Source organism: Gigantopelta aegis, chromosome 10 (genome assembly GCF_016097555.1).
Source record: "Gigantopelta aegis isolate Gae_Host chromosome 10, Gae_host_genome, whole genome shotgun sequence".
NCBI lineage: Eukaryota > Metazoa > Mollusca > Gastropoda > Neomphalida > Peltospiridae > Gigantopelta > Gigantopelta aegis.
Window position 1 is genome coordinate 7,292,660 of NC_054708.1, and position 13,096 is coordinate 7,305,755.

At 38.6% G+C, this 13,096-nt stretch overlaps 2 protein-coding genes across 2 annotated transcripts in view; one reads left to right on the plus strand and one right to left on the minus strand.

Annotated features, from left to right (window-relative positions):
* Nucleotides 1-9,653, minus strand: part of LOC121384772 (neurogenic locus notch homolog protein 1-like) — a 10,989-nt gene extending 1,336 nt beyond the window's left edge. Inside the window, exons 1-7 of the mRNA XM_041515345.1 lie at nt 9,508-9,653; nt 6,145-6,225; nt 5,646-5,671; nt 4,430-4,564; nt 3,809-3,988; nt 3,083-3,208; nt 2,087-2,332 (exon numbers count right to left, since the gene is read on the minus strand). Of these exons, the coding sequence (XP_041371279.1) occupies nt 2,087-2,332; nt 3,083-3,208; nt 3,809-3,988; nt 4,430-4,564; nt 5,646-5,671; nt 6,145-6,225; nt 9,508-9,575 (862 nt within the window). The 5' untranslated portion in view covers nt 9,576-9,653. The remainder of the gene's footprint in view (nt 1-2,086; nt 2,333-3,082; nt 3,209-3,808; nt 3,989-4,429; nt 4,565-5,645; nt 5,672-6,144; nt 6,226-9,507) is intronic.
* Nucleotides 9,654-10,700: 1,047 nt separating this feature from the next.
* Nucleotides 10,701-12,026, plus strand: LOC121382921 (SCF E3 ubiquitin ligase complex F-box protein grrA-like). Its single transcript, XM_041512600.1, has 2 exons — nt 10,701-10,736; nt 11,247-12,026. The coding sequence occupies exons 1-2, from the start codon at nt 10,701-10,703 to the stop codon at nt 12,024-12,026; spliced, it is 816 nt and encodes a 271-aa protein (XP_041368534.1).
* The last annotated feature ends 1,070 nt before the right edge of the window (nt 12,027-13,096 follow it).

Genomic DNA, 13,096 nt, shown 5'->3' on the forward strand with positions numbered 1-13,096 from the left:
AAATGGTCAATGTTCATGTGAAAATATATTTTAAGCAGAAGTCAAGACGCCATGTCTGTAAAGAGTACTATATGATACACTTACTAATAAATGTCTTTATAAAAAACACCTGCACATTTTGTATATTAATCGGTTGCATTTATTAACAAGTTAAAATTATGCAACTTTCAAGAATAATCGAGGCATAAAAAAAACATAAGAGACGCAATAGATAAGGGATACTTATAATCCTGAAAGTTTCAATATAACTTTGTTAATATTTTGGTACCAAAGATAAAATTCAATGTAGATTATAGTAATATTTGGAATCAAGGCAAAAATTAATATATGCTGTATAATATACTACTCAAAAGAATTTAAGGGTCAGACGATATTTTCGACATTATTTTCTGAATGTCAATTATATTAGCTAGACCATAATGTCACGCATGGTATTGTTCCATTTTGACGAAAGTGGGTCTAAGCAACCCATAAATGAATTAAAATCCACTGTCATTGACACTGTCGACTAGTTCTAATGGCGAAAACATGCTTATATTTGCACGTAAATTAGGGCGAAAGGTCTGCTAAGTGCCCATAACTTGCTTTTTCACAAAGCGCTTCATTTGCACGCTTTGCACGTGTATTCCACGTTCCCAATGCTGAATTTCCGTATAATTGGAGCTTGCGTTCGTGTACGGTGCACACTCCAAATTCGACAGTGGTACGACTTCAACTAACTATCGAAGATCGAGGAAGGGCTATTGCTTGGCTTCAGGATGGCAATACGCAAAGAAATGTTGCTCTGAGACTTGGTGTCAGTCAGAGTGTCGTTGGCCGACTGTGGCAACGGTACCAAGCAACGAATTCTGTTCGAAATCGTCCACTTTCGGGAAGACCCCGAAGCACTACAAATAGAGAGGACCGCTACATCACCAATATGGCTCTACGTCAACGCACAACCACTGCACGCCGATTACGTGACAATCTGCGGACTGCGACTGGAACTCGAGTGTCTGATCAAACCATACGCAATCGTCTGAGAGCCAATAATCTACGCTGCCGTCGCCAGGCTGTTCGACCACCACTCCTACCACGTCACAGAACGGCCAGACGTCACTGGTGCACACTTCATCTGCGGTGGCAACGTGTTCAGTGGGGTCGAGTGATGTTCACTGATGAGTCCAGGTTTAGTCTCCGGTTCAACGACGGTCGGGTTCGTGTCTACAGACGTCCTGGGGAGCGCTTCGCTGACGTTAACGTTAGACAACGTCACCGGTTCGGTGGTAGCAGCGTCATGGTGTGGGGCGGCATCTCTGTCCACCACAGGACCCCCTCTATGTGGTGGATGGCAATCTGAATGGAATCCGCTATCTGAATGAGATTATCCGGCCGTTGGTTCTCCCAGGCCTTCAGCAGATTGGCGGCGGGGCAGTTCTGCGGGATGACAATGCCAGACCCCACCGCGCCAGGGTGGTAACGGACTTTCTCAGACAACAAGGTATCGCCAGGATGGATTGGCCAGCATATTCGCCTGACTTGGCCCCAATAGAGTCGCCTGGGACGAATTAGGCAGGAGAGTTCGGGATAACCATGCCCCTCTGGCCAACCTTCATGATCTGGGTCAACTTCTTATGACAGAGTGGCAGGCCATTCCCCAAGAGTTCTTCACACGTCTGATCAACAGCATGAGGCAACGATGTGTCGAGTGTATTCGCGCCAGGGGTGGATTCACACACTATTAAACGAATGTTCTAATGTGTAAAATCCATGTTTGACAACCTTCAACTTTGACAGCATGTCATGTGACTTTCTTGTATACAGTGACGTTTATTTGTGGGTTTTTGTAAATATGGAACAATAAATTAAATATTTGGTGTAGTTTACATCATCAATCTAATACACTCTGAAACTTATTTGGTTATAAATTTTTGACCCTTAAATTCTTTTGAGTAGTATATATTTAATATGATTGGTAAATGAAATTGCTTTATTGTTTGGGTATTAAAAGTAAACTGTATTGATATTAGACACCAGGGATAAATTCCAATAATTATAAATCGTACAAATATTTTGGTTTCAAGACTTAAACGATGGACACACTTACGGCGGACGGACACCACAAATGTACACTCCGTTTGTTTGGCATTTAAGAGTTTAGTTGCTGTATACTGGACCGTGAAGTCACCCCACGGAAACTCAGAATTGTTCCTAGGGTAGTTCGATATCACTTTGATCTCCGATCCCATTGGATCAGTGAAGACTGGAACCGTCCATTCAACTGTTACCTTAGCTGTCGTGACGTAGGATGTGAAATTATCCATGCAATCGTTGACAACAGGCGGTTGTATGTCTGAAACAAAGGTATACAAATAAAAATAAGTTCCTTGGGGAATTTTGTTCTTTTATTATAGATAATCGATTTATACTTTAATCCAGAAGAGAGAGAACATCTATTAGTATTTTTCTATCTGTCTATAAAGATATAAAGGCCACGCTTTGGATCTCACGGAAAGTGAACACCTGTTTTAAGGAATTACAGCGTAGTGATGGTGTAATTATCTTTAACATTAAATACTAATATAATTTGAATTTTGAAATAATCAGTAGCCATGGTGATTCCGCCCCGATGGAGGGATGGTTGGCACAAATATCGAAATCACTGGAAATTAGGGACGTTACAGCCTGTTCTCTTAACGCTTTGATTCTCCCAAATACTAATAAATACCTACTCCAGTAGCAGTGTGGATACGCCTTCAAGAACACAGTTACCCGTCTCCACACTCACAGACTCTCTCATTTGAAAATATTCTACTACTTAAGGAGGGTGTGGATAAATTTGCAATAACAATCACCCCCTCACTCATAGTCCCTCTCACTAGAAAATCTTTTGTTCACTAGTAGGAGTGTGGGTGCGCCTCCAAGAACACCAACCCCCCTCACTCATAGACCCTCTCTCGAGAAAATCATGTGTACACTAGTGGGGGGTGTTAAACCCCCAAGAAAGCCAACACTCGTGGCTAAGCTTACGTGACGGGGTAATATTTACAGACGTACATCAGCATTATGAGAAACAAACGTAAAGATATGAAAATGAACGTACCGTTTTGACAGAGGACTCCACCGTAACCCTGCATACACTGACAGTGGAAGGTTCCATCCTTGTGATCAACACACGTGGCGCTGTTCTTACAGGGCGAACTCAGACAGGGATTCGGCGGTGCTGCAACTTTACACCAACAAGAGTTTCAAGCTACATACAGATACCACATGTACCAGTGGTGTGAGTACAGGTAAAAAGTCCACAATATATCAATATGAGATAAACGATGTTTTCTGTTTCTAAAAAAATATAATTTCATTTATTATAGCCCTGGTTTATATCAAACCTTGATGACTTATTTTAATTGGGGACATTCACTGTGGAGTTGTCTCCATTTTTACCAATTTGAACTTAACGAATGTGTAAACAACGATATCTCGTTTTGATTTTACTAATAAAAATAGAGGGAACTTAAATAGTATATTGAACTCTACATAATAATATTAAGACAAACATAGAAAAACAATTGGTGCTGGCTTATACATACATAGTATTAGTACGTAAGCACAATGACTGTCTATTTCATTGTAAGGTTGGTTGATATGTAAATATTATACATGTATATTATATTATATTGTACTTGTTCAGCACATAAACATTAGAGTAAGATTCGTGTTCTGTTATGCATGCAGCCTACGTGGATATTAGTGTATGTATACTGTCTATTTTACTGACTGGTTGGTTGATTCCCCACCCACCCCCAGCCCCCATTAAACTTGACCGTACGTGGACACTTGACGTTGTTGCAGCTCTGGGTCTCGCTGATCGAGGACAGGCCTGGACAGTCTCTGCCACCGTAAGCTCTGTTCACACAGCTCCTGGTTCTGTAGAGTGTTCGCACTCCTCCGCCACACGTCACTGAGCACCCGCTACTGACCACACTCCACGAACTCCACGTGCCGTCAACTGATCAAACAAAGGAATGTTAAATTAACGACACCTCAGCACATTTTAAATTGCGGCTATTTGGTGACTAAATACGCGGTTAATTATAAAAATAACCAACTGAGTTGGGTAAGTAATTAAGTTGACAATTCTCCCAAATGTTTACTTGATGGTGTAAGCGCGTCCTCAGATTTGATTTGAATCTCCAATAACTACATAAAAGATCGTTTATACAACGTTAAGACCTCCCGCCAACTAGACATATATTGAAGTATAATGGCAGACATCCAAGTTCCATATAGTAATAAAAATAGATATATATAGAGAAAATTGAAATACACAACAGTATAGATCAAATAGACAACTTCTACCAAATAGCAGCCAGGAATCATTTGCACCCACACATAAGACTGACAGACAGATAGACCTACAGACAGACAGATTGCTAAATGTAAATCTTACCTGGACAAGGGTTGTTGTTCTGACAGGCTTCTGTCTTGTACTGTATGGGACACCCGCAGCTTGACTCGGACACGAACCTTTGTACTCCACTTCCACAGGAACCGCTGCACTCTCCGTCATGTCGCCAGCCGAATCCTAGGAAACCACACAGATAGGTCTAAAGCACACATATTACATGGATTTATACTTTGTGTTAATCCTAAGAAGCCACAGTTGAGACAGTAATGTAGGTCTACAGCACACAGATTACACGGAGTTATATTCTCTATTAATCCCAGGAAAGCACAGGCGAGACAGTAATGTAGATCTAGAGCTAATAAATTATACGTAGTTATATTCTCTATTAATCCTATGAAAGCACCCACGAGACAGTAATGTAGGTCTAAAGCTAATAGATTACACGTAGTTATACTTTCTATTAATCCTAGGAAAGCACACACGAGACAGTAATGTAGGTCTAAAGCACACACATTACACGGAGTTATACTCTCTATTAATCCTAGAAAAGCACACACGAGACAGTAATGTAGGTCTAAAGCACACAGATTACACAGAGTTATATTCTCTATTAATCCCAGGAAAGCACAGACGAGACAGTAATGTAGGTCTAAAGCACACAGATTACAAGGAATTATGCTCTTTATTAATCCCAAGAAAGCACAGACAAGACAGTAATGTAGGTCTAAAGCACACAGATTACACGGAGTTATACTTTCTATTAATCCTAGGAAAGCACAGACGAGACAGTAATGTAGGTCTAAAGCACACAGATTACATGCAGTTATACTCTCTATTAATCCCAGGAAAGCACAGACGAGACAGTAATGTAGGTCTAAAGCACACAGATTACACGGAGTTATACTCTCTATTAATCCTAGAAAAGCACACACGAGACAGTAATGTAGGTCTAAAGCACACAGATTACACGGAGTTATACTCTCTATTAATCCTAGAAAAGCACACACGAGACAGTAATGTAGGTCTAAAGCACACAGATTATACGGAGTTATACTCTCTATTAATCCTAGGAAAGCACAGAAGAGACAGCAATATAGATCTAGAGCACACAGATTACACGGAGTTAACAGATAACTGTTTGAAATATTTTCTCACAGAAGGTAATTGTAACAGCAGAACCAGAATACTTAATTATAAATAACTAAATATGTTCTTACATTATATGATGATATTTCAGTAGTAATAAAACAAAACTTACCACAGGCACAGCTGGTTGTTACATACCTGGAAAAATGTTTTTACTTAATTATAATAGGTAACAAAAGTTAAATTACATCATCACAACCACTACCACATCATCAATGATCACCATCAATATCATCATCAATATCATCGTCGTTATCATCAACACCATTATCAGAGAGAGAGAGAGAGAGAGAGAGAGAGAGAGAGAGAGAGAGAGAGATCAGAGAGAGGAGAGAGGGAGAGAGAGAGAGAGAGAGAGAGAGAGAGAGAGAGAGAGAGAGAGAGAGAGAGAGAGAGAGAGAGAGAGAGAGAGAGAGAGAGGGAGAAGGAGGGTGAGAGAGCGAAGGAAGGTGAGAGAAAATCGGGGCACCGAAACCTAATATAGGTTCTTCCCTATATAAACAAAATTGACACTTAAAACTACAATGAACACTTATGTTTATGTTTATGGGGCACTTGTCCCTGGTAGTCTCGTTTATTTAATATGTGTACCACAAGACAGACACGTTTACCTGTATGCTGTACAACTGCTCCATCCGAATAGTCCGCACGACGTTGATGTACGAACACGTTTAGAACACGATACCATGCAGCTGAAAGATACAGGTTGTTAACATTACTAGTAGACAAACAGGAATAAACAAGTTAATAGCATTACTCGTTGTTGTAACGTACTAGTAGAAAAACAGGAATAAACAAGTTAATAACATTACTAGTAGTTATAGCATACTAGTAGAAAAACAGGAATACACTGGTTAATAACATTACTAGTAGTTGTAACGTACTAGTAGACAAACAGGAATAAACAAGTTAATAACACCACTAGTAGTTGTAACAACTAGTAGACAAACGGAAATAAACTGATTAATAGCATTACTAGTAGTTGTAACGTACTAGTGGATAAATAGGAATAAACACGTTAATAACATTACCAGTAGATGTAATGTACTAGTAGACAAAGATGAATACACAGGTTATTAACATCACTAGTAGTTGTAACGTACTAGTAGACAAAGAGAAATACACAGGTTAATAACATTACTATTAGATGTAACGTATTAGTAGACAAAGATGAATACACAGGTTAATAACACCACTAGTAATTGTAACTTACTAGTAGACAAACAGGAATAAACAAGTTAATATCACCACTAGTAGTTGTAACGTACTAGACAAACGGGAATAAACAAGTTAATAGCACCACTAGTAGATGTAACGTACTAGCAGAAAAACAGGAATACACAGGTTAATAACATTACTGGTAGTTGTAACTTATTTGCAGACAAACGGGAATAAACTGGTCAATAACATAACTAGCTGTAACTTACTGGTGGACAAACAGGAATAAACTGATTTTTAACATCACTAGCAGTTGTAAAGGTCTAGTAGAAAAACAGGAATAAACAGGCATAATTTTGATCAAAGTGATTTTGATGTAATTGACAGAAGAATTTAAATATATAAGAATAACTTTTGTAAAAAAGATTTTTTATTTATACAGTAAGCATAGACAAATAAATAAACACAACACACACACACACACACACACACACACACAGAGAGAGAGCGAGAGAGAGAGAGAGAGAGAGAGAGAGAGAGAGAGAGAGAGAGAGAGAGAGAGAGAGAGAGAGATAATACACACACACACACACACACACAGTAATACACACACATACAGAGTAATACACACACACACACATGCACAGTAATACACACACACACACACACACACACACACACAGAGAGAGAGAGAGAGAGAGAGAGAGAGAGAGAGAGAGAGAGAGAGAGAGAGAGAGAGAGAGAGAGAGTAATACACAAACGAATATAGGAAATATATTCCACAATCGTTTGAATGGTCAGTCGTGACCAAATGCTTTTTTGTTTTTGTTTGGTGAACCGGCCAATTTACAAATAACTTCTTCAAAGTGTATGAAGACTATTTCAACAATGATTTCAACATTATTGTATTTCAGGAAGCGACACCTAATGTGGGATACTAGCTCTGTGTTCTTTTATGTTCGTCTTCCTTGTTTAAACCAAACCAATTTCTCCCGTTGGCCAATAATAATTTTCTTTGTTCAGAGTTACAGATAGATCTACAATGAAAATGTAGTTTAATATCATAACAATATTACAATAAAGAACAAAGTCATATGGGTGTTTCTTATGCGAGGTGATATTCATAACAAAATCAACTACTACTATTTCTAATCGTTTAATACTTTTATTTTTCTGAAGTAACAACTCGTATCAATGTCAGATACAAGTGTGAAGAAAACAAACGTCTCCAAGAACTGGAGGTTCATTAATAACCCATATACATTGTATGTGTATATATATATATCTATATATATATATATATATATATATATATATATATATATATATATATATATATATATATATATATATATATAGACGATCAAAGAAAAGTATACCAATTATTTTTTCAAAGTATTAAAAACAACACAAAACACAAGTTGATGCAAATGTTATATTTTGAAAGTATAATAATTTGGCGATAAATAAACACGAGTATACTCAAGAAAACCCATAAAATGATAATATCACAATTCACAACAACACTAGGGGTGAAATGTGCGATTTCATAAAGGACCACTCATAACGAAGGTGAATAAATGTGACCACAAAGAACATGTTTCAATAGCGTGTATGTCTACCATGTGCAAGTATGCAAGCATGGCCCGACGTCGGACACATTTCCATCAATGACAATAAGGTCTGTCCGCTGTTGGCCACAGATACCGCCCCAAACCATTACATATATATCCAGAAACTTAATAAAAGATAGGATTTTAAAAGCAGAAGAAAAAGGTCCAATATTGACTGTAATTGACAACCTGAAACATACTAATGATATAATACCCTTATTACATATAAGCCGAATAATTCATGCTATACATCTTCATGAAGATATTTTACACAGAAATGAAAAAATATACTAAGATATTTGTTTGTTAATTCTTTATTTTTATTTGTGTATTGGCATACAAACAATACTAATTATATATTTTATTAGCAGTATACATGAAACAACAACAAAAGCAAACAGACATACATTAATATACTAATACATTGTTACTCTATTATATAATTAATATATTAGAGTGTTATAAAAGTAAAAAATTCGGTGGTGTCACTGACTTTGATTAACACGAATAGAAATTAGGTAAATAAAAGTGAATAGCTTTTTAAAACTGTAACGAAATCTAAAACGATACACTTACAGTGATTCTAACGTTCTAATAAAAAGGAAAATGTTCGTCCCGTGTGTGTGTGTGTGTGTGTGTGTGTGTGTGTATACTTGTTTGTACACACACACACACACACACACACACACACACACACACACACACACCAGGCCCGTAGGAACGACTTTGGGAGAGGGACATGGACGGATCGGATACAACTATATATCAGATTTTGATTGCAATGGGCAAACATTATGTAATAAAAAAGTGGGGGGCACTAGCCCCCAGCACCCCGGTTCCTACGGGCTTGCACACACACACACACACACACACACACACACACACACACACACACACGTGTTTGTTTATATACAATGTGTGTGTATATATACACATATATACATATATATATATATATATATATATATACATATACATACAGAAAGAGAGAGAGAGAGAGAGAGAGAGAGAGAGAGAGAGAGAGAGAGAGAGAGAGAGAGAGAGAGATACAGACAGACAGACAGACAGATAGATAGATAGATATATATATATATATATATATATATATATATATATATGTATATATATATATATATATATATACACTAGTATATATATATCACCGTAACCATAAGTATAATAAAAATATTTGTAATATACAACCTTCCACCTGCAGCTGTTCCCATGTACAGACAGATGAACAGACACAACGCAAGGAGACTGCCGGCCATAACAGAAGATCTTTTTTTCTCACTCAGAAAACCCCAAACAAACAAAATAAGAACCACAAATTTGTTTTTGTTTTTAAATACAGATTCTGTTTACTTATCGAATATACTTCCTGGTTCATAAAAGATTGTGCACAAGTAAGTAGGTTGTGATGACAGTTGTATTTATTTACGTGAGCTTTGTTTGAGCTATTCACGTCTTGAAAAGCCACACGGCTACAGCTTGCATCTTTCAGTGGGGTGTATAACCCGGATACCGTATCATATTACAAAAAAGGTTGCTATTCACGGTTGCCAAGAAGGGTTGATTACTGAGGCCTATCAGAAAGTACGATCTACGATCTTTTTGTTTTCTAAATTACGAAATGCTTGCGGCTGTCATTTTATTTGTGGATAGATATAAATTGATCCCATACACTGCCATACATACATGTATACACACGTATATACTGTATATATCATAATGGCTTTATGACAAGTATTGAATTTCAAGTCAAACGTTATTATGAAATGTTCGCGATCAAATAAAGCAGGGGCCAATTTCACTAAACATCGTAAGTTTACGTCTGCGACTAGCAGTTATACCGGGCGTACATTTACAAGTGGTGTCGTTAAAAAACAAAAAACCATTTACAAGTGTTTGGCATCTATTTCACGAAGAAAATTACATCATTAAGGAAAATGGAGCATTTTAAGGACACAAGAAAATGAAATAAATGTATTTCTAACTATATTTGTTGTACTATAATAGTAATAAGAATTGTGTTTTAGTCGTAGATTTACGTTTACGTGCTAAATTAGGCTTATGATATTTTGTAAAAGTGGGCCCAGAACAGTTAAAATAGCCTATACATGTATAATACTTCTTTTTAGTGGTAACATTTAACATTTGTCATTTATAACGCACGGGGCGGGATCTAGCTCAGTCGATAGAGCACACACGTGACGTGCTTGGGTTACAACCGCTCCTCTGTTGTAATGAGGTAAGACTTTAATAAACTATTTGTCTGTCTGTCTTTGGACATTTCTGTTATAGCAGTTTTCTCAGAGTCCGAACCAGTGCCCCGACGACTGGTATATCAAAGCCGTAGAATGTGCTGTCTTGCTTGTTCAAATCCTTTAGTGCTAATGAGAAACAAGAAGCGGTTTTCTCTAAGACTACATGTCAGAACTAGTATTTGACAGCCAATAGCCTATAATTAACGAATAAATATGCTCTAGTGTTGTCGTAAAAAAAAAAAACCCTTGTAAAATACGTGTTTTATAATTTATATTTAAGAGGCAGGACGTAGCCCAATGGTAAAGCTCTCGCCTGATGCATGGTCGGTCTAGGATCGATCCCCGTCGGTAGACCTATTGGGCTCTTTTTCGTTCCAGCTAGTGCACCACGAAATGGTATAGCAAAGGCCTTGGTATGTGCTATCCTGTCTGTGGGAGGATGCATAATACAAGATCGTTTGCTACTATTCGACAAAATTACCAAATGTAAATAGCCGATGAGTAATGAATCAATGTGCTCTAGTGGTATTGTCAAACAAAACAAACTTAACTTCAACCTATATTCATTCCTGACATGGCGCTGTTAATAACATTTCGTCACATCCCACAAGATTCTAACTTGCTGGCCATCAAGTGCACGTGCCGTCGGTTCAACGCCCTTTTTCGTGACGTCAGTTTCTGGACCCGTCACGTGCACCCGATAAGGTCAAGATCGTGCACTCGATCGTTGAGAACATTCTCCGCTACTCGTGGAACGGTCTGCAGCGAATCGACCTCGCCCACTGCCCCGGCATCCACGACAACGACATCCTCAACATCCTCGTCAAATGCAGACGTGTTGGGAGCGTAACGCTGTCGTTCTGCGTCAGCGAGCGCGCGCTCATGTACACGGCTGTGTACGCCACGTGTCTGGTGGAGCTCGACGTCTCCGGCTGTTGCTCGGCAACCACGACGTTCGTGCAGGCGTTTCTGGAGAGGCACAGCTCCTCCCTGCAGAAGCTCATTCTCTCAGACTGCATGGGCCTGCGCAGAGGAAACGATTTCGACGAAATGGTGGACATGCTGGGCAAGAGCGACAACCTGAGGGTGCTCGACATCAGCTGGACTAAGAAAAGCTACACGGCCTGTCCGTTCAACGAGTGTCACGTAATGTGCATCATCCAAAGCTGCAAGTCTCTGAGAGCGCTCAACCTGTCCGGAACTGTGGTCATCAGCATGACGAAACACTGCCAGAACCTGACGTCTCTTTCTCTTGGGAGGACCTGCCTAGAAGATGGCGACCTGCTCCAAATAACCAAATACTGCAAAAAATTACAATACTTGGACTTGTCTTCATGCGCCCTGTTGACATTGCCAGGATTTGAGAGTCTTGTGTCCTTGGAGAGACTGGGGCGTCTGATTCTCAACAACTGCGTCCAGCTGAAAGGAGATTCACTAAGCTGCATCCTGAACTAGACTCCCAGCATCCAGCACCTGGAAGTCGTCTGCTGCGCTGGTCTGTGCGATGAGGATGTTAGCCAGCAGACGTGCTCCAACCTCAAGTCCATCGACATTAGTCAAACACATCTAACTCAAAGTTTCGTTAATGAGTTCATGAAAAGGAAAAGGTCGAGTGTTATTACGTGTAGAAACTTTTATAATATAGAACAAAAAGTGTACGCTGTTATTGGTGAGGTTTAATATTTGTTACAAACACCAATCAAGGTATGATGCTCAACTGCACTTGCCCTAGTTATTACGCAGTCAAAAATCATGTCGGCTATTGCAGCTTTCTAATTTTTAAATAGACATTCAGGGTTTCTGCCAGAGAGTATGAAGGATAAAATTATATACCCTAAAATCTTCGAATTTAATGGATGTATATTTGTAATGTTTAAATTCTTATAAAGTGCATGAAATGCAGTGTCCAATTTCAAAACATTTCCAACTCGTCATTACCTAGATGTGGAATTTGTGGTCTGGTTTGTTTTCATTATGTACCCTCAAATTATTGTCTTGCACAAAGCCTGACATTAATTACCACTTCTAAATTCAACGCGTGTCTCGTCGACTTGGCATTTATAGTACCTCCGGGTGCGCTGTATGCGAAACAGAAAACCAACTGGGGACAGGGCGTTTAAATTACACTCTTTGTTCCACGTGTTGTTGAATGTGGTCAATCCAGTGTGATTCGTGTCCTCATGTTGTCAGTAGCTCAACATTAATTTTATACCAAAAAACGAAGAAAAAAAAGTACGTACGTCGACAACTTGAGTCATTGACTTTAAGGTATCGTGGTGCCAAGTGACACTTATGCTCCGTGTTGGTGTGTCGTTAAACATCCATTCAGTTTTTAGTATGATGAAAACACATTTTTTTTACACCATGTAACTTGTCTTTATATACATACATACATACATATATATATATATATATATATATATATATATATATATATATGTGTGTGTGTGTGTGTGTGTGTGTGTGTGTGTGTGTGTGTGTGTGTGTGTGCGCGCGTGTGTGTGTGTGTGTGTAATACGTGTTGT